Source organism: Protomyctophum parallelum (assembly GCF_964188405.1).
Source record: "Protomyctophum parallelum genome assembly, chromosome: 11".
Classification (NCBI taxonomy): Eukaryota; Metazoa; Chordata; class Actinopteri; order Myctophiformes; family Myctophidae; genus Protomyctophum; species Protomyctophum parallelum.
In genome coordinates this window covers 16790903-16818848 of record NC_139707.1, presented here as the reverse complement: position 1 = coordinate 16818848, position 27946 = coordinate 16790903, and the positions used below count along the sequence as shown (strand labels likewise).

Genomic DNA, 27946 nt, shown 5'->3' with positions numbered 1-27946 from the left:
AAAAGCTGTGGAGGAGAGGGGGTGCAGGGCTCTAGGGTGTGTTTGGGGGAGAATTGTAGAGATGGGGGTGTAGTCTTTGTCAGTGGATGGGGTAGCAGATGTCCACATAGCTAATGGATATGGGGTGTGTGTGTGTGTGTGTGTGTCTGTGTCTGTGTCTGTGTCTGTGTCTGTGTCTGTGTCTGTGTGTGTGTGTGTGTGTCTGTAATTGTATATGGTGGGTGCACAGCAGCACACAACCCTTGCATTCACAGACTGGGTTTAAGGTAACTGGCACAAACTCATGATTCCTGATTACGCTCTCCTCCCACGGTTTTAAAAGGATCAGCAATGCCTGAGAATGATGTCATGTTGTTTCCTGTCTGCTGCTTTTACCTACTAACTAAGCTGATCGTTTCCATCTGGTTTCCTGAAAGTCATGCTCCTCTTTGTTGTTGTCTCCTCTGTTTTGCTGCAACCTTAGAAAAACTAGCTCAGGGTCCACATGGAATCTGTGGGGCTCGACGTGGGTTTCAGACTCCGTCGTCTATACTATAGGTTCTCAAACTTTAAAATGTCAAGCTCTGACAGTGTACATTTAGAACCAGTCAGGGTCCATTTGGTTCTGGTTCACTGTCAGAGTTACAGACTCATAATGGTCAATTTCGACCACCCTAAAGGAAACTAGAGATGCCATGGAATCCACTTTGAGAACCACTGGTCTATATCACAGAAAGCTGCAACACGATAACTGTCATTTCTCAACCGTTTCGGACGTGGGAAGGCTCCCCGGAACAGGGTCTGTTTTCTGGCCGTGTTCCTGGGGGTCTGGATGTTCCGGGGACCCCCACGCTGTAACTCTGTCATTTCCTCCAAAAACAAATAAAGTACAGTATACGGCACCGTACTACTACAATACAGTACAGTAACTATAACAATAAAAGTATAGTTGCAACGCTCAGTTCACACAGGTGTGTTTTTTGTGATTTTTATGGTTCACATGCACAAACAAGTGGAGAGGAAACTTTAGAGTCAGGGCTTCAGGCGGCCGTGCGGCAGCCTCGTGAGATATAGTTACATGGTATAGCTATTATTGGCATCTGTGTCACATAGGATGGAGGATGCTGTTCCGTCCTGTACAGTTGAGTATTGTATGTCTAACTGTTGACTGGATTCCCCATTATGTAACTCGGGTCAAGTCTAATGGTTTGTGTTCTTTGTAGTTTAAGCGTTTTTATGCACGCTGAAGTGTGTGTGTGTGTGTGTGTGTGTGTGTGTGGGGGGGGGGGGGGGGGGGGGGGTCAGTGGGATTACACCACAGGCAAGGCCAGGAGGGGTCATTCACCGCTCCTGGTCTGTAACTGTGCAGTTGGTGTGTTCATGTTATGGTTGAATAACTTGGTCAAAAACACTCACCGTGGCTTGAGAGAGAGAGAGAGAGAGAGAGAGAGAGACCCTACCCTTCTGTTGACTCCAACTCTGTCCTTACCAATTACTTATTTATTACAAGGTTGGTAAGGGGTGGCCATTGAACATAATGTGCATGCATGCGCACTTGCAGTGTGGCACTGGCAGCCACACACACACACACACACACACACACACACACACACACACACACACACACACACACACACACACACACACACACACACACACACACCGTCTCTCTCCATCTCTTATATTGCCCCATTGCTACCAGCCTGGTCCTAACAGCTGTGACAGGCAGGCACTCAGGTGGGGTCATGCGTATGATAGCCCAAGAGATCCATAAATCAGGACTAGGTACTGTAGTCTGTAGCACAGCAAGAATGGAACCCAGCATAACCCTGCTGTGACACAAAAGTGGTTCAAATGAGAGCAAAAGAAAGGAGATGTCATTGTCATATGCCATCTCCTTGTGCGTGTGTGTGTGAGATTATCTTTTTCTTGCCGCTAAGTAAAGCCTAATTAGTTGGCTCTCTATGCAAGCACTCCCTTATTATCTTTGCTTTTATTATTTATTCCGACTACTTTGTTGTGACTCTTAAGTACTTGCACATTCCTTCCTTGAGACAGAAACACTGTTAATTCTCTTTAAATACCAAAATATTAATTATTTTAAACATTCATGCGGGAGTCAATGGGTATAAAAATCTATTTTACCTGGAATCCTAATTCAAACTTGTAAATGTTAAGCTATTAAAAGTTTTGAAAAACCCATCGGCACCAAATGTCTTGTTCACGTTGTCAGTAGGTCAAGGAAGTACCTCCAACTATTTATTTCATGTATGTTTTATATTTCTTGAAATACATCTTTTTTTTTTAAATATAATTGAAGTCTGTGGTAGTGGGGTGACTGGGGTCAGGTTGAAACCATAGACTGTAAAAAATATGGACAAAGCGTTCCCCGGGTCTAACATGAACGTAAAATGAAGCCTGTAATGATATGCTAATTCCTGATGTAAGTCGCCATCTTTTGGTACCAGCTGGCCATTGGCTGGCTCCGTTTTGTACCAGCTGGTCATTGGCTGCCCAGACAACGAGGCGGGACTTCCCCCCTTCTTCTCTGTTGGTTTTTATTTTGACTCGAGTGGGAGGAGAAGACTCTTGAGTGGGAGGGGAATCCCGATCATAGACTGTAACGGTAGCCACGCCCCTCAGAACATACGCGACTTTATGGTCATTTTTTTAATTAATGGGACCATAATTTTCCAAAAAGAATATTATGACATTAGAAATGAGACTTTAAACTAGTGACTGGAAGAAGAAAGTATTCATGACCATGTTTATTAAGGTAATACAGTCTAGGTGAAGTTGGGCCAAAATACATGGGCCTCTATGGAGCTATGGGGCTTTTGGGTCCAGTCCAGCGCCACAACAGGCCATTATATGAACTACCGATTTCAAATGAGGCTTCACGAAATATCTGGCTGACTGCCCCCCTGGTTGAAACCTTGCCCAAATATGGAGTCCTATAGATGCTCAGAGAGCCACACTGTTATTAGACACTGCTATTTGCAAGGTAATAACTAACTTCCACTCAGATGCCGTGTCTGCTAAACATATTTATGCATTTAATTTTAAATCCAACTGTTGTACTCCTTAAAAGTGACATTCTACTCTTTATAGCTGTTCTCAGCGAGCCCACGCAAATTCTTCCAGGAACTGCTCTTTCTAGTACTCATTAATTTTCCATGAGTGACACTGTCATATAAATTAGGTTTAAGGAGAACAATAGGCAGTCCTCCTTAACGCTTATGGCTGACAAAACCTCCCCCATATTACTGTCTTTAACCTGCAACCTATACCTATACCATATCCCCCCACTGCCATATGACAAGCTAACGATGTGCACGACCTTCAGACTCCACTGTGAAGCCTGCTATCCCTTTCCACCTCTCTCTGGTCCTCTCACTGATTATAGATGTGTGGGTGACTGGTGCTCTTCTGGCCTGTGTAACTGGTGTCTAATAGAGGCCAAACACACACACCTCTGTCCACCTAACTTTCTTGTTTTCTCTATTGGCGCACGCACGCACGCACGCACAAACACACACCCACAGTCTTAATATCTACAGTATCTAAACTGCATTGTTCATAAATCAAAATCATAAGCTTTCGTGGAGAAATGATATTGAATGTGTATTGTACACAGATGTGGTCTCTTAAGTCAGACGTATTCATACAGCCTCACCCTGCAAGGCTGCTACACACCAAGCCGACGTTGGGGTGGGAGCCTAGCCGTCAATAAGCATCTACGGCTGGAAAGCTGTTGTAGTGAAATTGCTGTCAATGGTGGTGTGAGCCGGGGTCACTCACCCAACCCAGCTTGCTCATGCTCCATCACTGCTGCTGTTGTTTTTGTTGTTGAGGGTGGGGCGGGGGGGGGGGGGGGGGGGGGGGGGGGGGTAGAGCTCTCCGGTAAGCTGTTTCGCCTTTGTTCAGCCCCATCTTCTAGTTCTGTCAACATGTGGAATTCTTTAGTTTTTTCTTTTTTCCCCCTGCTTCTGTAAATACTATAATACTGCTGTCAGGTCCAGTTAACCAGGTAGCAGCTCTATAGAGGGCTCCACAACAGCAGCCCACAGCAGAGAGTAGACTTTAGAACAGAGCAGTACACGCAGGAGGTCCAACTCGTAATGAGACTTACTGGCCCAAAGCAAGTTGGGAGATTTGGGATGTACCTGCATAGTGCATACCAACATTGTTTAGCCTGAGTGCTAGTGGGGTCTGGATGTTCCGGGTCTGGATGTTCCGGGGACCCCACACGGTAACTCTGTCATTTCTTAACCGTTTTGGATGCGGGCGGCTTGCCGGAACCGGCCCAGCCCCCTGTGCGCGTTCCTGGGGGCCTGGAGGTTCCGTAACCCCCCCCCCGGGGACCCCCACACTGGCCATGTTCCTGAGGGTCAGGATGTTCCGGGGACCCCCGGGGACCCCCACACGGTAACTGTCATTTCTCTACCGTTTCGGACGCGTAGCGGCTCTTGGCAAGTACACTAAACGTCTTCCAGAGTGACAGATAAACACTGCTGGACAAAACAAAACAAACTGCTGCACAGTGCCGTTGCCCTTCCATATCACCCCACTCCTCCACGCCCTTCAATGGCTTCTGGATCAGCTGCCCAATTCAATTGTTCCTTTGCAACCTGAGACCCTTGCACGGACAACTGCTTCTTCCCAAAACAATCCCCATTGAAGTAAGGCTGTTGCATTCTCACAAATGATTTAATCACTGAAGATGATGCTGATCAAACACTTCACAATTCACACACATCACTGTCCTTTGTTTCTGTGCAACCTCATGGCACTGCAGCTTCATTTACTACACATTCACTGTTAATATTCTTTCATACAAATACACTCTGACATTTCCTCCATTAAAAATACACTGAGAACCACATTTCGAAATGTTGTGACTTTGGCTCCCACAATTTCCTTCCTCCAGTTTGTGACGCGTGGCGCTAGGATGAGCGGGCCTGAGGCCCGCAAAATTCTAGTAATGAAGAAGTGTAAAACATCACTTCCGTTATTCTTCAAGAGTCGGCTAAGATCACAGCAATGAACTGCATGGCGTGTTCTTGCAGGAGAGTAAGCGATCATCTTTCACGCTCGCTCGCATGCATACGAGTTTCCCTTTTGTTCTTAAAGGTGCAATGACCTTGAAAAATATCATTATGATAACATCACGTGGTCTCACTGAAAGCAGTCTGAAACTACACGCGGCGCCTGGCTAGCAGGTTAGGCTAGCCGTTTAGTTGGCACATTTGGGTTTGTACTGGCTAGATATAATATAAAAATATTATTTTCTATCGAATATCTTAGTTACCTCGGTCTCCTCCCAGTCACCAAGACTCCTGTGTCCCCACAGCGCTCAGCGTGGACTGTCTGCTCAGTTCCCTTCCGTTCTGCCACTCCCCTCCACTGGGGCTCGGAGAGACCCAGTGCGCTGAATCATGAATCATGTGACCAGTGATTTTTTTCTTCCCATTTCGATAAAAAGTAACAATATTCGTGTAACTAAAAGATTTGGTAGGGGAAATAATAAGGTTTGTGACAGACTGGGTCAGCCGCCGCATTTCACCCATAAATCTCCCTGGTTTGAGGTGCTTGTGGCTTTGCTAGATGTGTGCTTTGCCGTATGACGGTGCTGTTATGCATCGAAAATACTGTACTAGCAGACATCCAATCTCTCAACGCGGCGCCTTGCGGAAAGCATGACATTCCCTCTTTAATGACTCATCTCAACTCCAATCAGTGATGCGGTACTATGCAAGTAGATCATTCTCCATATTAAAACGTAAAAACTCATGAGACACATATTTGAATATATATAGATTTACCATGTTATAAATTGAAAATGATGATGATTGGATGGCTGGAAGGCTTGCAAAAGTGCCCAAATAGTCAAAAGCATACTTCATGATGAACAGAACTGACAGGTTGCTGTGCCAATCGTTCTAATCATTATAGCTAGTGATAATTGATATTGCTCATTAGTTAAAGCAGGTTCCAAAATGGCTGAATGCCACTGGCTGCATTGCAGGCACACACCATTATTTTTTATTTTTTTGTTATTCATGTCCTCACTGTATTGCATTACTGCTTGTTTTTTGTCGTTGCCTTGCTTTTCTTTTATTCTCCATTGTTCTGTAAAGCACTTTGAGCTGCATTTCATGTCATGAAAGGTGCTATACAAATAAAGTTTTATTATTATTATTATTATTATTATTATTATAGGTTTGTATTATATCATTAACATTAAATAAGTCTGAAAAATACACAAACCAAAATGGTCTAAATATAGTTCAGTTTGTTTAGTTAGTGTGGCCATCTTTGTGTTTTGCTTGATTTCTCAAAAATGATTTGAATTCATGTGAGTGTGTGTGTGTGTGTGTGTGTGTGTGTGTGTGTGTGTGTGTGTGTGTGTGTGTGTTATATAATAATAATTACGACCGCAATACCTCATTACTATGAAAACGTCCATTTCCCGTCAGTCATTCTGTCAGTCAGTCACTTATTATCCCCATAGATGTTCTCGTGACATCACAGATTCACGTGACATCATCAGGGATTGAGATCTGCTGTCGCAATTAAGCCCATATATGGAAATCCCTGATGTCATTAATATTGGCCAGCAACTCTACATCTGACCTCAAACCCTTAGATCTCCATATATGGATTAGGATATATGTCTGGAACCTGTTCTGTTCTTCCATATGTTGATATGCAGTCTGCCGTCAACGAGGCGGATGCGTGCACGCGACCTCGCCCTTGGGCGTCTTACTGGTATTTCTAAAATAGCTCTAAAAGATTGAATCATTTGGAGATATTATTTCTAGTTTTTCTACCGCTTCCAAGACCTTTTAATAAGGGTCTTGGAAGCGTTGGGAGGGCCAGAGATTATCAGTGAGTACTGCACTGATAAGTAATTTTTACATTCTGATAACAGATGATGATTATCATCCAAGGAAAACATAAAGGATACGTAATTAGAAGGAATAGTAAGAATAATCTGATTAGTACTATTTGTTGATGCTCACCAATCAAGGGCACTACAGTACTACATAGTGGAGGGGAAAGAGGACTTTTGGAGCATATCCGTGGTCATAATCCTTTTTTTTCTGTCAAAAGTCCCTAAAGCCCAAACCACACCAAAAGTTCCCTAGAATCGGCAGTGTCAATTAATTGTGCTCATTGTGTTTAATTGTCTAGTCAAATAAGTTTGAGATTTGTACCAAGGCGCATTATGCACTATTCCCTCGTTTACTTCCATCACCTCATCACCCCATTATGCAGCAAATATGTAATGGATTTAAAATAATGTAAAATTCCCCATAATCAGTAACACGTAGCTGATACTTGTGTCAACCAAATGAAAGGCACAACGTGGCTGTGTTGGTCGCGGAGTGGATGGCAGATACTGGATACACAAAACAACGCTCTGTATCTGATATACAGTACATGTATTCCAAGGCAGCACGCATTGCTCTTCCACAAGGCAAGGTCCAGGGCATAATGGATTATGGATAATAGATCTCTTAAAGGCAACGACACCTGGCACACTTATTGGTTTAAGTTGTGTAACGCCCAAACCACACCTATGCATAATGTAATGGGTAGCGGAGGTGTTTAAGGATTTACGTGGTGGCACAAGAGAGCATTGTTTACGGGGGAACGCCTCTTACACTATACTAAATCCCCAAATTAAGGAAATAGGGCTCCTGGCGTGAGACGGAGCCCATAAACACACAGACTGGACAGATTTTGCAATAGGATTAGTTAAATGAATCCTCTTTTGCTGTGTTTAAATGACCCAAAGACAATGGCAGTTGTACACAGTGCTGTGTTAATTTAACTCGTGTAAGGATCAAAGTGATTTTATCGTAACAGTCAACCGTTAGGCCTCACAGACACTGCCTCAAGGGCCGTTCACACTGAGCACTATAACTATATAGTTCACCATTGTATTTTTTTTATATAGTTGGAGTGAACTCTGCCATTAATTTGGCTTATAACACATTTTAAAACTATATTTATTTATAGTTATAGTGCTCTGTGTGAATGGCCCTTCAAGCAGGTTTTCATTTCCAATGGTAAAGGACAGACAATATTATCAACTGAACAGGAGGGTTTCGTCCACTACCTTCAGAAATGAATAGAGTCCTACAGTACTATGGCCACCTCCTCTCCTGTGTAAATGTCAACATTTACCTTCCTTGAACATTCCTCCTCTTTCTCCCTCCAATTTCCAGCATCTTCAGAAATGCTCGCTCGCTGGTTCTCGCTGTCTGGTAATGATGTTAAAGGGGCCAAATGTTTTCTGTGGGCCTAGAGGGAGTAAGAGCCAGATTGATTTTGGAGAATGGTTAACCTAGGGTGAGAAATCTAGAGAGGAAAAGATCCACACACACACTCTGACACATGCACTTGTTTCTGTGCATTTTCTTGTGATTAATTTGAAATCTTTATTTAAGCCTCAAACGTCTCTGATGCCTCCAATACACAGGTTCATGTATTTTTTATTTGCATTGAAATCTCCATAGGGCGATTTTAGGTCGCTTCATATAAGAACTGTGTTTGAAAAATAAACCGACCACCCTAGCCTTTCTGTCAGGGGAGTGGCTGTGCGTCGTTAATGATGTCCATTCATATTTGATACAGCCAGTTTCTGGAGAAAATGGAATTAATGTGGCCGCAAAAGCCTTGAAACTACATATTAAAGCAATGTCGCTGCTAATATACGTCATGCCCAGCTGTCAACACATTGCGTTCCTGAGATTCCTCGTTGACATAAGCTCAGCTGTAATTAACATTCAGTTTCTGTTGTGCGACGGGCAGCTGCAGCCACTCCGCCTACCCGGAAATGTAGTCTCTGGGTTGTTTGACTCGTTTCTAGCGCTTATTTTGTTACTCTTTGGGTATATTTGTACATTTCCACCTTCAGTCGATGCTTCATATCCATATGATTGAAAAGGCCGGGGTGATCGGTTTATTTTTCAAACTCATAACTCATATAAGAACTGTTTCTTATATGAGGCGATCTAAACTATATGGGGAAGCCTGGTCCTTTTTATTAATTTTTCCCGACCCGGGCTGACCGGCGCTGGTGCATGCCATGGTCTAGCACCGTTCCCATTTAGCTGCGCAATATTCCCCCCCCCCCCCCCCCCCCCCCCCCCCCCCTGATGGCGCCCCTGGACCAAATGCATATAACATTGGGGCTCCTTGACATGAACCACTGCTGTAAACGACTGAACTCTGAGGTGTAGTGGTATGAGGTCATCATCTTGAATTGAACAGGGTGTTGATCTTGAGGATGTGTTGAAGATGATTCCATGTGACCACAACAAGCACAATTTCCAAACTCAGAATAAACCCACAGGACTAAAAGCTAAAGACAGTTTGTGCTAAGAGTGAGTTCGAGTGTGCGGTCTGTGCGGTCTAGTCCAGCATAGGAAAAAAATGTACAGACTAGGGTGGTGTTAGTGTATGTCTATAAGGAATTCATGGATGAAAAGATACGTGTTTATCATGCCTCTGCGCCCCGAGCAGGAAAGTGTCCTAGGGATTACCGGTAATAAATCTGAATGCAGAATGATAAACTGCGTCTAGGGGTTTGACAGTGGAAGCAACCACAGTCTGTAGAATGCTATCGGCATAGTCTACTGTTGCCTCAACTGTTCAAAGGGAAACTGTTTTCTGTTTCTATACAAGAATCCGATATCAGATATTTAATGCTGCTTAAAGTCAAATATTTATCCAGCCAAATACTTATTTGGCTGGATAAATATATCTGATACAGAGAGGTATGGATATGGAATATGGAATTGATCAATTTGTCTGTTCCTTGATTTCCTGGGATCAATGGAAATCATTTTATAGTGCACTCACTGCATTGGATACATCACTAGGAGAAATAGGTTGTAAAGTGAACTGAAAGGTGAACTTTACATGTAGGTGTGTGGGTCATGTGTTGTGTACACATCTTTAAATAAATGTTGCGTATGGCTAGGGCAGATCTCTTTCTGGTCAAATAATACACAGTTGTTACATTGGAGATGTGCAGGTAAAGAATAAGTGTTTTCATTTGTCATATTTATTCACAGCCTTCCAGAATTTCTGTCGTGACATTAGCCACTATCCGTCCCTGCTGCCGTTTGCCGCCTCTTCACAGGATTTCTAGATCTGCCCGCCGAGGCCCCCCATGGGAAGATGGGACACTGACTCGGCCCATTATTTTATTTATTTATTTATTTACCATCTTACCAGCATGTTCATAATTAAGTTAAGAGGGCTGCGGATGGTTGCTCCTTCTTACACCATGTTTCGTGCACCATGTGTACATGCACACATGGTGTAAAACGAGAGAGAAGCAGGGTACGACGGAGATAGAGAGAGAGAGAGAGAGAGAGAGAGAGAGAGAGAGACAGAAATAACTCTACTGGGGCACACTGTCCTAGTACTGGGCTGGCATGTAGAGCCTTGGTTTGCGTGCATGCGTGCGTGTGTGCGTGCGTGCGTGCACGCAAGTGAGAGGCGTTCTGATTTCTGGAGAGAGAATTAGTTTCCAGGAATGGAGGATGAATGTGATATGGAAAGGCAAGTTTCTTTGTTTCCTACCTTTCATACACTTTCAAGATAATTAAAAGTGCTTGCATGAGGCATAAACACTTAAAAAGTCAAAAGTAATTGAAGTTGTTTAAAAGCGTAATAGAAGGAATAACATAGAGAAACACAACACAAAATAGGCAAAATGAGGTCAGGGTGTAATTGTTGTTTTACTTTTCTGTACACTTAAAAAGTAAACCAAAGTCTTTAGCACACCTAGTTCAGCTCAGGGACAGGTGAGTTGGTTGCCGTTGAGATAACATAGAAACACCTGCACACACTTGCTCAATAGAGAATCCTTTTATTACGGCAAAGGTTCTGTCATGGACCTTTCTCAGGCATCCTGGATGTGTATTTTTCCTTTGTTCGCATAAAGGAAATCTAATCCTGTGTATCGGTAAGCTAAACTTTAACAGAAGGCTTTGGAGAATATTTACATGGGTTTTAAAATGAAGTTGGTGCGATGTTCAAATTGTCTTGTTTTGATTTAACTCTGGTAACTGTTCGAGAGTTCAAAGAGTATTTAAGAGCAGAGCATGATGTTTGGCCTTAAACCATTGAGTAATTTAAAGATGATAAGCAATGTTTTTTTAAATGATTCTATGCTCCAAATGTGCAGAGATTTGAAATTGTTGTTCATGTTGTGGCCAGTTTGCTCTTACGTCATTGGTGAAGTCATTTGGCAAATGATGGAGCAAAATGGCTGGTGTGTTTGAATATGGCCGAGTGCAATGTTGGGCACACACACACACACACCTCTGAGCATCTTCTTATATCTAACTCTGTTATTATAAGCTACACCTCCCCAAGTGTGTAATTATCATGTATCAGAGAAAAGTGATGGGGGGGGGGGGGGTGGCTCTCTGCATGCACACGTCCACACTGCCGTTTACAGTGTGTCTAAGACACCGGCCACAAATGATTGGATTAGTGTTTAAACCCCCCCCCCCCCTTTCCACTTAGCATAATCCTCTTTACAGCTTCCTGTGTGTGTGTGTGTGTGTGTGTGTGTGTGTGTGTGTGTGTGTGTGTGTGTGTGTGTGTGACTGTGTGTGTGTGTGTGACTGTGTGTGACTGTGTGTGTGTGTGTGTGTGTGTGTGTGTCGGTGCATGCATGTGAGTTACTCTGCATGCCCCATCATTGGAACAACGAGGTCATTTCAGGCACTCGCCCACCGTATGATTCCATGTCATCTGACTCTGGACACGCGTGCCGTGACAAATCGTCAAAACTGAACAGGAAGCAGCCAATAACTCAGACATGACAAAGACGGAGAGAAACAAGAGTGTGAGTGTGATAGCGTAGGGGTGTGAGCGTATAATGGCGAGTGGCACAGTTATATTTAGAGACCTGACTGTACACATTGTAGAAAAGGACATGTGACTCTGACCCCTGGAAAGGCCAGAAGCCATGGCACGGGTGCACGGTGCCAGAGGTGTGTGGGTGGGTGTGTTTAGTGGAGGGATGGAGGGATGGACCGATTCGTCTGAAGGCCTGCAGGGTTTTGGCATGTCATTTTCAGCCGTTCGCCAGTCCAAAGAGCCAGCCGAGCGACAGCCACTTTGAAGTACCGTAGAGCCGCTTAAACCCTGCCTGAATGGAAGCTGAGAACCGCAAGGCACCGAGGAGAGACAGAAATATGCAGAGAGAGAGAGAGAGAGAGAGAGAGAGAGAGAGAGAGAGAGAGAGAGAGAGAAAAGAGAATCTACATAGTGGAGAGAGGGAAAGGGAAGATATTTGACATATACATCATGGAGGAAGGATGAGAGCAAGTCAGCAGGAAGGAAGGAAAGAAGGATTTGATGGAAGACAGAGGGTGGGGGAGTGGAGAGTGAGAGGAGCTCTTAACGCAGTATGAGCAGTGTCTTTCTGTTAATAGTCTTATGAGTGATACATTTCCCGCAGCTTCTCTGTAATGAGTTGTAACGTGAGAAGCAGTGACACAGCAGTATCGGTTCTGAGCTCAACCCAATAGCTCATGGGCAGACGGACCGGCACCATGTCGGCACACTGGCATCAGAATGACTCTAAATGAGGAAAGAGACTTCCCCCTACCTGATGCTCCCCATAACTTACTTAATTGGTATCGGGCCGTCCCGCTTTGCTATAGACTTTTAGGTTACGAAGGTCGATCTTAATTTCCCTCTCTCTCGGCAGTGTTTGTTGCTTGCTTACCCTTTGAAACAGCGACTTTTAATTGATTTTCAGAATGTCAGTGTGGCTTAATGTTTAGCTGTTATATGGTTGATTTGCTGATATGTGAGGATATAGTCAAATATGGATTTTTGGTATTTTTCTGGGAATGCATTAGACAGTAGGTTGGGAGCATTCATAGGCAAATCAATTCCTCTGGTGGTCCACTGGAGAAGTCGAGCAAGAGGAAATGCTTAATTCCGATAAATTTCCACTATTGGGGGTGGCTCTTATTGAATTTAAATCCCATTCTAGCCATGCAGCCAAAAAGAAATAAGAGATTTGTAACTGTTTTGAATGCTGAATGTGCCTCCAAAATGGAAGCAAAACTGCGGTGCCAAGCAAAGGAAGGATGAAAATAAAATTTAGGAAAACAGAACCTCCACGTGCACACGCACGCACGCACGCACACACACATACTCACACACACACAGCAAAAAAGAAATGTGGACCGTCGTTCCCTTTTGCTTTGTTTTTCCGACCCAGTGAGCACAGCCACAGTCTGCAAAGGTTTGTTCATTTCTCAACTAGATAACCTTTTATAGACACAGACACATGCATGCACTCACATTAATGACTGTAAATGAGAGAGGGCAGGGGGGGGGGGGGGGGCTGGAGGTGTGAGAGAGAGAGGCAGGGCGGCGTTGTTGTGAGAGAGAGAGGCAGGGTGGCGTTGTTGTGGGAGTTAAAAAGCTGTTCTGGTGAATTATGGATGATGAGCGTTGTGCCTACAGACACAGCCTTTCAGATACTCTCCCGTTGAGGCAGGCACACACACACACACACACACACACACACACACACACACACACACACACACACACACACACACACACACACACACACACACACACACTGTAGCTGTGTGATCTCCACTTGCCCTAGCTAGCAGACAGGAAACACTGTATTTGTCGTCCTCTCTGGACTTGTGTTGCCTCTAGTTAAGTTGGGAATGGAGCCGGTAAATGCGGACTGTGCATTTCCTGCACTGTGTGCGTGCATGTTGGAGTGCGCGGTCGCCCTCTGTGACTCGATACGGACCACAGATGTTGTAACTGATGTCCGTGACTTTCAGAAACACCTGTGCATTATCCAACTTGACACACTGCCTGTACGACTTGTTAGCCTCCTCATAATGCGATGATGCACCCTGCCAGGGGCTACCAGTGTTTTATGATGTGGTCCTTGACCTCACCTAACTTCCAGATGGCTGCCTTTCAGATGTGCTTTATTGTGTGTGTGTGTGTGTGTGTGTGTGTGTGTGTGTGTGTGTGTGTGTGTGTGTGTGTGTGTGTGTGTGTGTGTGTGTGTGTGTGTGTGTGTGTGTGTGTGTGTGTGTGTGTGTGTGTGTGTGTGTGTGTGTGTGTGTGTGTGTGTGTGTGGATAATTCGTTTCTAATCGTCGTTAACAAAGCAGGGCTGTTTGCAAAACATTATTAATTTTGAAGTAGCTGGGGGGAATGCCTCTTACCTGTTCACAATGTGTTGTGAGCATGTAGATCTGATGTTTTGTATAATTCTAGAGTTGCCATTGTATGATTTTAGAGTTAATTAATCATAATGCATGTGGTTGGCTGACTGTTGTGAAGGGTTAGTGGGGCCGTTGAAATAAAATATTATTATGGTAGATAATACTGGTTGACAGTTATTCAAAAGATGAGTGTGTTTTGCAAGTGTGATTGAGAGGCACTGACATTAGACATGAGATCTGCAAACTCAAACTGCTAATGCTAAATTAAAACGTAACAAATGTTCTCTCTGCACCCCCCCTCCCTCCTCCCATCCCCTCTCTCTCTTTCTTGTTCCCTCTCTCCTTCTCCAACGTCTGCCTCTAGCTGGCGCTGCCATGTCTCAAAGGGTGGTAACGGTGCAGAGCGGGCCGCTGGTGCGGACGGAGGGCTCCCACGTCACCATCATGTGCAACGTGAGCGGCTACAAGGAGGGCATGCAGCAGGACTTTGAGTGGTCCATGTACCTGCCGTCCATACCGGACAGGGAGATCCGCATCGTGAGCACGGCTCAGCCCAACTACGCCTACGCCGTGTACTCCCAGAGGGTGAACAGCAAGGAGATCTCCGTGGAGAGACTGAGCCAGGACGCGTCTCAGCTGCACATCACCAAGGTGCAGGCCAGAGACCAGGGCCTGTTTGAGTGTTACACACCCAACACTGATGGCCGCTACCTGGGCTCCTACAGCGCCCGCACCAACCTCACCGGTGAGTCCCCCGCGCACGCATGTCTCACCTCACGCAGCCACGCACACACATGGTGGATTATTCACCAGCAGGCCGCTCCCCGTGATATCGGATACCTTTGAAGGATAACCGCAAGATTACCGCTGTAGTTCTTTTAATAAAGCATATGACTTATCTTTTCAAATGGCTTCATCTATCATATCGTTATCTTTCTCATCATCAATGGCTAGTTTGAACAAAGCAAGTACAGAGGTGCTGATTACAGTGTGAGTGTATGGTTGGTGCAGCAGGTCAATGCGTAGGCAATTCCACTCGCGGGCGAGCGTCTCTCGATGGATACTTGACGGATTTCAACGGGAGGGACGGGTGTGTGGTGGGTGGGAGAGGCAGAGGAAGTGTTGGCCTCCAGTGTCACACTGAGTCCCACCTGTTCTGGCCAGAGGAAATCGTGCCTCACCCCACATGAATGCCTCACTCCTTTATACACACACACACACACACACACACACACACACACACCACCCCACCCCCATCCCGAGCTGTTTCAATAACACACCCTGTGTGTCCCCACAGTGTGTGAGAATTCAAACACTTCTCTGTCAATGGCATCTGTTCCCCGCTGCCTCTCCTTCCCCCCCACCCCCTCTCACACACACACACACACACACACACACACACACACACACACACACACACACACACACACACACACACACACACACACACACACACACACACACACACACACACACACACACACACACACACATTTCCCCAAACATTCCCTGAGGTCCAAGTACACAGCTGACATGGTTGTGGAGGTTTTGCTCTCATGTTTGGCATTCTAGCCCGCTCCCATCCCCCTCAGTGTTAATGCCCTTTAATCAGAGAGAGGGGGGGTGGTGGTGGGGGGAGATTATTGGGGTCTCCGATTGTGTGGCCTTAAACATGGAGTCACATGAACACGTTAGTGTCCACGTGTCCGCTGCGTCCCCTCACAGTGGTATATAGTATCACTACGAGGTGACCAATGTCAATAATGCTAATTATTTCTGTAGTGACAGTGAGAGCTCAGCGTGCATTGATCAATACGCCAAGTCTGTTTTCTTGGTGGTGGGGGGGGGGGGGGTTGTGCTCACTGCTTAGCGTTAGCAGAGCAGTGGGTTTGGTGTTATCCTTGCCTGGCTGGCACGTGTACAGTTATATCGTTGACTTGTGCCTTTTGAGTATGAGCAGCATGATCTGAATGTGGGCCAGGGCTCAGACATGGGCCAATGTGAAACCACTGATAGAACATGGTATTTATAGACGTGTGTGTGTGTGTGTGTGTGTGTGTGTGTGTGTGTGTGTGTGTGTGTGTGTGTGTGTGTGTGTGTGTGTGTGTGTGTGTGTGTGTGTGTGTGTGTGTGTGTGTGTGTGTGTGTGTGTGTGTGTGTGTGTGTGTGTGTGTGTGTGTGTGTACATGTGTGTGTACATGTGTGCGCGCGCAAGATAAAGTTGTGTGCGGTGGTGTTGAGGGACACTGTTATGTGTCTAGCCTCCTAACCCAGTTCCAGAGGTCAGAGGTAAACTACATGGTCTTTCTATATTTTATTTTCTTACCCTGTCATGATCACCCCCCCCCCCCCAAGGCAGCTGCACGTGTAGCGCTGTCACGATTACAAATTTAAGCTGGCGATTAATTGTCACACAAATAATTGCACAGGGCAGATGTGGCAATTAACTTAAATATATACAGAAATCACTGACCCATTGAATCATTTTTAATATTGTTTTTTCTGTCCAAAATAGCGGAAATAGTTTATCTACAAGCTTGTAGATCTGCTATTTTTGAAAATGTATGGACAATTAATTATGTAATATTTGTGACAGGCCTATATGCACACGCACGGACCCAAACTGACGAGCACTATACCCATGTCCTGTATAACCTCCCACCTTCACATCGAAACCACTTTCAATGTCGTCGTCGTCGTCGTCCCCTCCTCCCCCCCCCCCCCCCCACCTGGCCACGTGTCTCTAACAAACTCCTGTCTCTCTGTTCTATCCCTTATTAATATACCATATTATGAATGCTCTTTCATCGCATGGCCTTTTTTTTTAGTGGTGCAACCACTCCAAAGAACAGCAATGTCCGTGTCCGCCTATCTATGTGACGTTAAACCACCCACCCACCCACCCATGCACCCATGTGAATGTGAGCACGAGTATGACTATTAGTACCAGTAGGGGCGCTGTTGTGCCAGAAACAGAGAGAGAGACAGTGCAGACACTGTTGTCTGCTAATGAGAGAGAGAGAGAGAGAGAGAGAGAGAGAGCGGGGGGGGGGGGGGGGTTGCACCACTCAGTTAACACAGGTGTGATTTTTTTTAGGGAAAAGGCTGTTACTGAGCAGGAAGTGTGCGTGCATCATGTGCATGTCTTTGAGTGTGAACACGTCTCAAGGGTGATGTCGGAAGGACAGGATTAAACAGTGGCAGCGGACTAGAGAGGAAGGAAGAATGACGTCACTGTTGGGGAGAGAGCTTGTATCTCCGGTTTATGGTTTTCCATAAATGAATACTCCGTTGTACGAGAGTGTCGTGCGAAAGTAGCAGAAATAGCCGATCTGTAATTTAAAAACTATTTAAAACAAAACGATTAATAGTGTGTACTACTACTCACTACTGTGTAGGGCTGGCCAAATGGAGACATTTTATTAACCGGTTACCGTCAGGTCTTGCTGGCTAATTAAACTTTTTCTCTGCCATCTACGTTAATAAATGTAACAGTACATACTGGTGCTATTTACGCGTAGGTTCGTAGACAATTGTATACTCCACATATGAAAGCGCCGACCGTTTGTTTACCTTTTAGCATGGCTCTGGTTAGTATGGACTCTGGAGAGCCTCCATCCCCTCCGTTGAGCCTCCATTATAACAGGATTTTCAAAGCGCTGTATCTCTAAAGGTTCGAGAGCTGTCCATGGTGGGCCGCCACCATGGACACCATGCGCTGTTTTATCCATTAAAGAAAATACAAATAGCCGGCCACAACAGGGTTTTTCGAGTCCCAGTCCACCCGGATGGGGGAAAATAGCAGCCACTAGGTTACGTGTGTTATCGTGAACATATGCACTATATCTATTTATATAAATAATATAATCCACCACTCGAGGGAGGGGGAAGACTGCTCAGCTACATATCTTGCATGACTGACTGGTCAAGAGTGAGCTGGAGCGAAGGGGGACTTTCTTTTTATACCAAAGCTGACCTGCGTGACAAAAGTGAAGCGACAGTGGAAACAAATATCAGGTTTGAACGCACCTTCAGTCCCCAAGCCTCTAGCCTGGTTTTGGCCATATTATAACGTGGATTTACTCTTGCTTCCTCCCTGATATCTATATCATAGGGGGGAGGATGCGTGAGTGAGTCCATGTTGTGTCTGGCAAAGCCAGGCTACCAAGCCTCCAACCACCGCATCGTTTAGTTTACCTACCACTACCAACCAGGTTGTCTGCAGTGTGTCTGTCGAGCATACTCTGTGTCAATAAGACGGCTGAATAAACGTTCCACTCCTCGCCAACATAACAGCACAAATTGTCAAATAACTCTCTGAGTGAGTCCAACAGTCGAGCCATAAACTCCAGTAGCCAGTTCATGTGCGTAAATACCGTGATGCACGCAGACAGCGCAATGGCCACCATCCCATGCCGAGAGCTGCAATGATAGTTAATTTGACCAAAGTTTGGCGAAAGCCCAGTGGCTGCTGCAGTGCACACACTGCCGCCCCCCAAACAGCTCTGGAGTGTAGGCTAATAACATGGAGGAAGTTAGAAGAGGCCAGGGTGTGGGGTCACGGTGGCACAGTCAGTAGTGCTGTCGCCTCACAGCTAGAAGGTCCTGAGTTTGATTCCTGCTGGGGACGCTGTGGGCACTGGGGGCGTGTTCTCTCCTCCGCGTCATCAGTGCCCATACCCGAGGCTGGGTTGGCGAAAGGGACTTTCTGTGTGGAGTTTGCATGTACTTCCTGTGTCCCCTGGGGTAGGTACCCTCACAAAAACATGCAGTAATCCTGGTCTCTAAACTACCTCCCCCTGGCCAGCCGGGGCATCTGATGGAGGGGAAAAGAACTGGTCGGAATAACGTGTTCCTTCCACGTGCTACGTCCGGCCGGGGAAACTCCCCTGTCAGGTGAAAAGATGCATAGAAGGAAGCATGAGGTCAGTCCGCTGCCCCCCCCCAGGTGGGCAGAGGAAGTGTAGTGCCCAGGATTACATTAGATAATTGTGCACTGGGTGAAAAAATGGGTTTCAAAATCGTGGGATAAAAATTTAATTAATTTTTTTTTAAAGAAGAAGAGGCCAGGGTGCCCCGTGGTCTTTTGTTTTTATCTTATCGGTTCACCATTAGCCGTTAGTGTTCGTCGGTTACACATTTCTTATTGGCTAACGGTTAGCCGCTGCACACCCCTAGTACTGTGTAGAAATGTAACTTAACACTCCAGTACAGCTTCAAACAATCAGGCCTGAGGTAGGGATGCAAGGTTGAAAAGTCTGTCTGTGGCTTTAAAATATATATTGAACTAATGAAACATTCACAAGATCGTGTGATAAAATAACAACTACATTGGATCATCAGATCCATTGGAGCACAGGTTCTATTGTTTCATTTCCTGTAAAAGTAACGGTTTTGGACATGCAAGGTTTCCGGTCAACAGGCATGATAAGATATCGATATAAGGAGACGGACACGGACAGGAGCTAAATGATAAGGGTAAAAGACCAACGTAATCTGTATTCTGACAAAGAATGACGTAGGCCTACAGGGAAATGTTTTCCAACCGTCACCGTGGTATGAAAGAGTGGGTGGATGGACAGTGGTGGTGGGGTTCGAAACTCTATACCTGGCTGCTGCCCAGGGGGAGGGACGGGTTTTGGCAGCACACCTGGACACTATTCTGTCTGATACTGTGTCAGTGTTCTTCTGCGCTTCTGCTTTGTCTGCAGTAAATCGCCCGGCTCATTTGTGTTTGTGGCTCGGAAAGATGATCCTGCTGCCATTTGTTGCGCATTTGATATACCTTTTCAGAAAAGGTTGGCAGGCGACTGTCTGCAGGCGGGCGAGTGTGTGCATACAGCTTGTGGGGGTGGGGTGGGTACACTGATACTGAAGCCAGACCAATCAAATTAAACCAGTACTAGTCTCAGCCAAACTCCCCCCTAAGTGCCAATACTGCCGTAGGCTTTATAGTAATGGTACACATCTGAAAAGAATAATTGGCCATGATTGCTCGACTACTGGCTAATGTGTCTTAAATCGTCAAGTGGCATTTTTTTCCCAGCGTGCTGAAGGGAAATCACCATTTCATAAATCAGTTATTTTAGAGTTAGATTGTGTGCCTTTGTTTTTCTTTCTTTTCCACAGGGAATATGCATTTTACACATAGTATAAAAGAAAACCATTTCTACTTCTCACTTTTTGATTAATTTCTTCCTCACACCACCTGAATCTCTTTTAGCGGCAGTAACACAATCGTGTCGCGGTCAGAGGCTAGCACGACATGACCGCTGTGTTGTGAATCTCCCTCAAGGTCAGAGGTCACTTCTTATTGTGTTATTAGCTCACACCTTGGACTCAGGCCCAGGAATTATGGATCCTAGAAAGTAGGAAGAGGAGTCCCTCATGACGAACTAAGGCCTTGCCTCCTACTCTGTGTGTGCGCGTGCGTCATATTTTTGCATCATATCTTTCTTCCTCCGACGCACCACAGATATTAAAAAGGACAACAGCATGACACTGTCATCGTGGTCTGTTCTTCTCCTACGCAACAGGTTGTGTTTAGGGAGCCCAGCCACGAGGCTCAAGCTTGGCTCACAACAAGCACCTCGCTCTCACACTCATTTCACGCTGCTCTTCGTCACCATGCAGATCCCAGTCTGTCGTAGAAGACGCCACAGGAGACCAAGTCATCCCTGCTGGCCGATATTCAGATCCCACTGTGAACATTTGGTATAGCTACTAGCTGTTCCGGTTGCTGAAGTTGGATAGTAACAGAAATAGGGAGACGTAAGACGTGTTACACTTTCATCTATGAGTTTCAGTATTTTCCACTGTGGCTTGACGATAGCGAAAAGGCGTGTGTGTGTGTGTGTGTGTGTGTTGGGGGGGTACAGTAGATAGAATCGGGATCGGGACTCAAACGCACGACATGCTGGATTACAAGCCTAGGTGCCTGGACCGCTAGGCCACCAGTGAGTGGTTTTGAAGAGAGATGGCTCACTCAGAAAGGCAGAGATGTAGAAATAGAAAAAGAGCAGAAATGGAGAGAATGAGTGAAGGGGGGGTTGCAGGGTGAGATTGAAGGGGCTGGTTATATTAGAGTGTGTGACCAATAAATGATTAGCTCTTCTTCACGACTTCAGTCTGATTGGTTACACCTCCCCCCGGGCATTACCCGCAGTACAACTAGCTTTATGATGGCGTGTTTTTAAATGGTCTGCCTCTGACGAGGCTCCCAAGGTTAATGCAGTTACTGCAGCTACTAACAGCCATATGAGTTCTAAATGCAATTAACCCACACACAAATGGAAGAGAGGGGAGAAGAGACGGAGCAGAAGAGAGAGGCGGCAGAAAGTTGGGTCTTTTCGCTTGAGTGATGTCTGCCATTTATTCATTTGCTGAACAAACAGGGTTACAATTTTGCAGTTCACCGTTCAGACTTTTCATTTTATTTTACATTATTTTCATGGCCGTGGTATTTGTACCAAATCCAAGGCCTGCATTCATTTCTCTTTCTCATTCCACGAGGGAATGTAATTCCTTCACCTGATGGAACTGTGCCCCTGCCCTAGAGCTGGACCCCGGCTGATGTAGTTAACACAACAACTACGCAATGTCAAAATGCAATTATGTCAGACGTGTGCTTGTGTGCAGCGCCATTCATGTGCATGTCGTCACTGTTGGGTAGAACCCTTGTATGTTCAAAACCGTTACTTTTCATACAAAAGAACCAATGTACTACTTATTTAGCCTCAAGCTTTCTCTTTTTAATAATTTTCATTGGTTAAAAATGTATAAAAAACACAGACGTGTACAGAGATGTAAACAATTTCCCCACTCTGGGCATGTCATTATAGGTGAAGAATCTTTTTTAATTAAAGATTATTCAAAATGTTTTAAAAACACATGTACGAGTGCGAACATGTGCTTGTTTGCTTTTTTTCTTGCTTGCCTAATGTCTACACGTCTGCACTCTTGTTTGTGGGCGCAGAGTGATTTAAGAAGACAGACTTTGATGTGCCCCGGTCAAGCCGTGACTTCTCCGTGCAGCTGCAAAACACAGTACAAAAGAGTCTGAATCATGCCCTCTGCTGAGTTCAGCGCTGTGCCTGTCTGATTTGTGGCTTTATTCCTGCCTTCCTCTGTTCATGGCCCAAGCCACAAGCTCCTACCTCTACTTCACTTAATGGGATAGGTTGAAGCCGGAGATGTCATCTGAAGTTCCATCTTTTACCCCGGGTGACAGTGAGGCTGCCGCCTCATCCCAGCTCTCTCTTCTGTACTAACTCTCCCTTTATCTGATTTTGTACGTTTTCTGCATCCATCCATCTGAGGTTGGTGATTCGATTCAACAAGCCCCCCCCTCCCCCAACCTTGTTCTTTCCTGAGTGTCGGTCATGTAGGTCTACGGTTTTGTCAATACAGCCTCGTCCCTTGATCTATCGCGGGAGGAAAGTAAGCTGATTGAAGCATGCGGCGGAAAACGGGGGGGGGGGGGGGGGGGGGGGGGGTTGGGTGTGTGGTCAGATTGAATGGAGACGGGGGAGGAGGAATGGGCAGATGATGAAGAAAATGGTTAAAAAGAGAGAGGGATGAGTGGATTGATGGACGGAAAGGTTGAGACTAATCAAAGAGGTAGGTCGTCTCTCCTGTCTGGTGGTATTGATTGGCAGCACTGGCCTACAGTATATGTTCCACTCTTTTATCTACAGCTGTTGTGTTCCTCACTGCTTTGTGGTTTCGTTCCTCCCGTAACACTCTCTCTCTCTCTTTCCTTGGCCTCAACATCACCTCCCAAATTCATTTACGATTGCATTCTCCTTGTTGTCCCTCTTTTGTGTGTGTGTGTGTGTGTGTGTGTGTGTGTGTGTGTGTGTGTGTGTGTGTGTGTGTGTGTGTGTGTGTGTGTGTGTGTGTGTGTGTGTGTGTGTGTGTGTGTGTGTGTGTGTGTGTGTGTGTGTGTGTGTGTGTGTGTGTGTGTGTGTGTGTGTGTGTGTGTGTGTGTGTGTGTGTGTGTGTGTGTGCAAGCAAGCTTTGAGCCGAGGCCCGGGCAGGACTCCAAATGGAGAGTGATTTTATCACTGTGTCTGGCGTGCCATTTCCCTGCACATCTCATCTCCTTTAACGGACAGGGCCTCCTGCTCAATGTCATTACTGCCACTCTGACCCTACATAAACAACACACACACACACACACACACACACACACACACACACACACGCTCGCATGCTTTGCCTCTCGCACATCATGACATATCGTCACACTGACCAGTCTGTCACTGTCAGGACAGATGTGGCACCAGTAATTGAGTCTGAGAGAGACACAGTCGTTGCGTTCCCATCAGAACACATGAGGACATGGACGGTAGCGCTCCGAGAGACAATAGAAAAGTGCTGAATAGAAGATGTACCACACTGTGAATAGACCGCAGCGTCGGCAAGGAGAACAGGATGAGGCCACGAAGGGCGGAGCAGAACAAAGCGAGACAAGAGGCTTTTATCCCGTTTGCTGTCTGTCATTCGTAATATTCTTGATGTCAGGCAAAAACCTTGTACAGTATGTCCTAAACTGTAAAATGGAAAACAGAGCCCGAGTTCTAATGGATCCAGTGTACTTATTTAGTCACAAGCTGAAGAGATACAAAGTTTCTGCCAGACAATATGCTGGAAAGACGATCTACTGCCACCAGGTATAGAGCAAATGAGAGACTCACTGGTCATCTAAGTCTATGGCTACAAACGGTCATCGATAACATGAAGTTATACTTCACTCAGAGTCATTGAAAATGAGTGACTCTATGCGAGCGGCGTAGCCATGTGACGAAGTACAATATAAAAAGCTTGAAGTGGACTGCGGTGAAAGGGACCTGAGGGGCCTCCCTCTTGTCCCAAATATCACTGCTGATAAGTAGGCTACAGTTTCAGAGAAAACTTGCTGGGTCACGGCAAGAATGCGTCATTAAACCTGCATTAACACTCTCATAGCACAAGGACACAGTTGAACACCTACACTACAAGCTAATGAGAAAAGGTTCAACATGGTGTGTGTGTGTGTGTGTGTGTGTGTGTGTGTGTGTGTGTGTGTGTGTGTGTGTGTGTGTGTGTGTGTGTGTGTGTGTGTGTGTGTGTGTGTGTGTGCGCGCGCATACTGAGTATTTGTGTGCTGCATATGTTTATTAATGTTTATATAATGGGCCAAAGATGCACCACTGCTCCTACGGTTGATGATTTGATTAGCTAAGCGCTAACCCCCCAGGGGCCCACTGCCTCCTCTCTGTGAGATTAACGCAACACAGCACGGTGTGAATATGAATGCTGTTGAATATGGATGTGAATGGGCAGGCTATGATAACTGTGTGTGTGTGTGCGCGTGTGTGCGTGACTGCGCATGCGTGCACCTTTTAAAAGTATGTGTGTGCATAATAGCATAATAGCCTCCAGGAGTTGTCAATTTGTGGTTATTGTTAGTAGAGTCCAGGACACTGTTTGATCTTGGTAGCAACTTTGAAGCCTTATCTGAACATGGAGGGGAACGCAGGACAAGTTGCTGCTTATTTATGGTTTGGGGCACAAGTGCTGATAACCCTGTTGACATATATACATACACTCACACACTCAAACACTGGCACAAGCGTGCATTCACACACACTGGCGTGCGTAAACACAGTCGTAGTTGAACATACTCGTGCAGGCTTTTTGGTCAAGCACAGGCACAGGCCATTTCTCGCTGCAGCAGCTGAGCATACAGTTAGTGTATTACGGCAGTGGTCCCCAAACGCTTTAGCTCAAGACCCAAAAGAGAAATTAGACTTTTGCCCGGCACCTAAACTAGTGGAAACAGCAGATTTACAAGCTCACAATGCATTGCTTCGCACAGCGTTGTGAGCTTTGTAGATCGGCTAATTTCACTTCAAATTTATGGAATTTCTTAGATTTATTTTCTTTTCTTTCTTCATGAAATTACTGAAAACAATAATCATTGAATTTGAATGTTTTGAAATTAAACTAAAAAACGACCCAGTGTTTGGGAAGCAGTGTATTATGGAATAGTCAACAGTCAGCCCCTCCTCCTCCCTCTACACTGGGTCTTTCTGTATTGTGTGGCTACACTGGTGAAAAGATTAGTGTCATACCCACATCGTTAGTATGCTAATCACTGCCTCATTATTGCAAAAGGGAAACAGCGGTTTAGTTTACTTTAAACATATGATGTAATGGATGGGATGCCGTGGTTTGTTTAGAGTGCCAACATGGAAGGAGTGAAGAAACGTTGGGAGACTCAAGTCCATTGGTGTGGAGCAGGTGTACCAAAACGTCTCATTTTAAGTAATTGCCATATAATTAGCCTATATGAAACGATTATTTTGTTTCAAATTCATTATCTGTTACCTTACCTTTAAGCCTGATTTATATTTAGTTAACACGCTGGTGTTGATCACCAAAAATAGCTGATCTACAAGCTCACACAGCGACACCATGTGCAACAAAGTCTAAATCCAGCTTGAGAGAGACACGCCACTGTGTCAAAGAGACACACCGCTGTGTTATAACCCATTTAGACCTGAGGACGATTCTATTTATTTTTATTTTTATCTTTAGTATCGTCTTAGCATCGTCGTGACACGCTTTGGAGTGAAAAGGATCCCCGCGGTGGAATGTGAACCTGCGTTCTTGGTACCGTCAGGCTAATGTGAGCCACAGGGCTCGCTGTTTCATCACCGTTTTGGGTGTTAAATCGTCACATATTGCAACTCTGTCAGCAGCCCCTCCCAAAGTCGTCACTATAAAGTACTACTGTGGTTGAGAATGTGTAGGTCTTAGGCTAGTGTTATTTCAATGCCTAGTCCCTCCATGTGCCAGAAGTGTACCTCCAAGCCCTGGCAGAGTAGTTCTGGAGTAGTTCCAACAGATTGTGTGCCCCTGGTTTTTCCCTAATGGGACTGATTGAGGGTAGCTACTGGGACGTAAGTCGGGACTTGATCACTCCCGGCTGGGTCGCCTGAGTGAGGGGTATGATGTTGCGAGACCCGAAACCCCGTTGACCTCAGGATACATCACTGAGGAAGGATACGTCCCAGGTGCATCCATGTGATGTTTTTTTGTTACAATGAGCCAACACTCCTATTATATGTCAGCTGAACAAACTACACACTGGAGAACTAGCACTTCTGCCGGCACTGCCTACAGTCTCGCAAGATTACACAGGAAATGGATGCGCCTCATCCGTTGATTACGACACGTCTGTCACAGATGCGTGACTGCCACTGTTTTGGAGAGACACGCCACTCCCGTATGTTGCGTTCACATGGGCAGACGCAATGACGCAGTATACCATTAATTCATTCCGTGCTTTTCTCGAGATCATCTGGGTCATCCACGAGAAACACGAGATTTGATTAATATATATTTTTAAATATTTATGTACCTTTTTTTTAAAGCCTCGGTTAGCTTCCGCGGCTAGCCACTCATTGTAGAAACAGCGTACATGATAATCCGCTGTACATGTGCACGCGCACAGGGTTATTAGTCTTGCTCAGAATGGCATAAAATGCACAGTGGGCGCACTATTGTGTTCATTGTCAATGGAAGCTGCAACAGCTACAAATACACTGTATATCTTTGCGTCTTTGCGTATGCCCGTGTGAACGCAGCATATAGCCCCGTCCAAACTAAAGATTTGCAACACAACTCGTTGCAACTTGCAACCAGTTGCAGTCGTCTGCATTGACTTTTGCAGGTCGGCACAGTTTTGGGATTCTGCTGCAAGTGGTTGCAAGTTGCATCGAGTTGTGTTGCAAGTCATTGGTGTGGACTGGGCTTTAGAGAGACCCGCTTCTATCTTAAAGAGACCCTGTTTTAGAGAGACACACCACTGTCTAAGGCAGACTGACGAGACTCGTCATTTTACAGTACACTACACCCTAAAACACGCTGTGTGACTACACCATTAAACTCATTTTTAATGATGTGTGTATATCCGCACGCACGCACGCGCACACACACACACACACACACACACACACACACACACACACACACACTCACACAGACACAATCACTCCCACCATCTCGGCTGACTGGCGGCCAGACAGGCAACATATGCTGCCACCTGTGCTCTCGTGCCAGGGTTGTGCTCTGCCTGGGGGGCCGTATTGTGTGTGTGTGCGTGCGTGCATGCGTGAGAGAAAGAGAGCGAGACAGGGAGAGTATGTCTGCCTGAACTCCCCTCCGGCTCTGGCTTTTTCTCAGACAGACAGTTGCTCCCCTCATCTGGTGCCCCGCTGGACGGATGCCTGCTGGTTCAGTAGCTCTGCCCACCTCCATTAGCCCAGCCCCATCATTGTAGAGGTTTACACATGCAGCCAATCAGTCTCTCGGCCTCTCACTCGTACACACGTAACACAAACAGATGGACGAAGCATTACACACAAATGACCTGCCGGCGTAGCAACACCTTATGATTTATATTTGTTGCACACAGATATCTACAATGTGGTTCTCAAACTTTCAAGTCGAGATCCAAAAGAGAGATTAGACTTTGGCCCGCTCTCACCACATTATTTGTTTTTATTACCAGTATTTATGGAATTTCTTAGATTTGTGTGTTTGTTTTAACATTTATAAAATATATATATATATATATATATATATATATATATATATATATATACACTTTTTTACTTTAGTCGTGATCCGTAAAAATTGGTCCCTGACCCACAAATGGGT

At 45.5% G+C, this 27946-nt stretch overlaps 1 protein-coding gene across 3 annotated transcripts in view; it reads left to right on the top strand.

The window, feature by feature from the left end:
* The window catches only part of igsf3 (immunoglobulin superfamily, member 3), an 88119-nt gene that overhangs the window by 7108 nt on the left and 53065 nt on the right, over window positions 1-27946 (top strand). For 2 of the 3 annotated variants that reach the window (XM_083777265.1, XM_083777263.1), the window contains exon 2: window positions 14601-14981. The exons of the other annotated variant lie outside the window; for it this stretch is intronic. In XM_083777265.1, the coding sequence (XP_083633391.1) occupies window positions 14601-14981 (381 nt within the window). The remainder of the gene's footprint in view (window positions 1-14600; window positions 14982-27946) is intronic. 3 annotated transcript variants of the gene reach the window in all.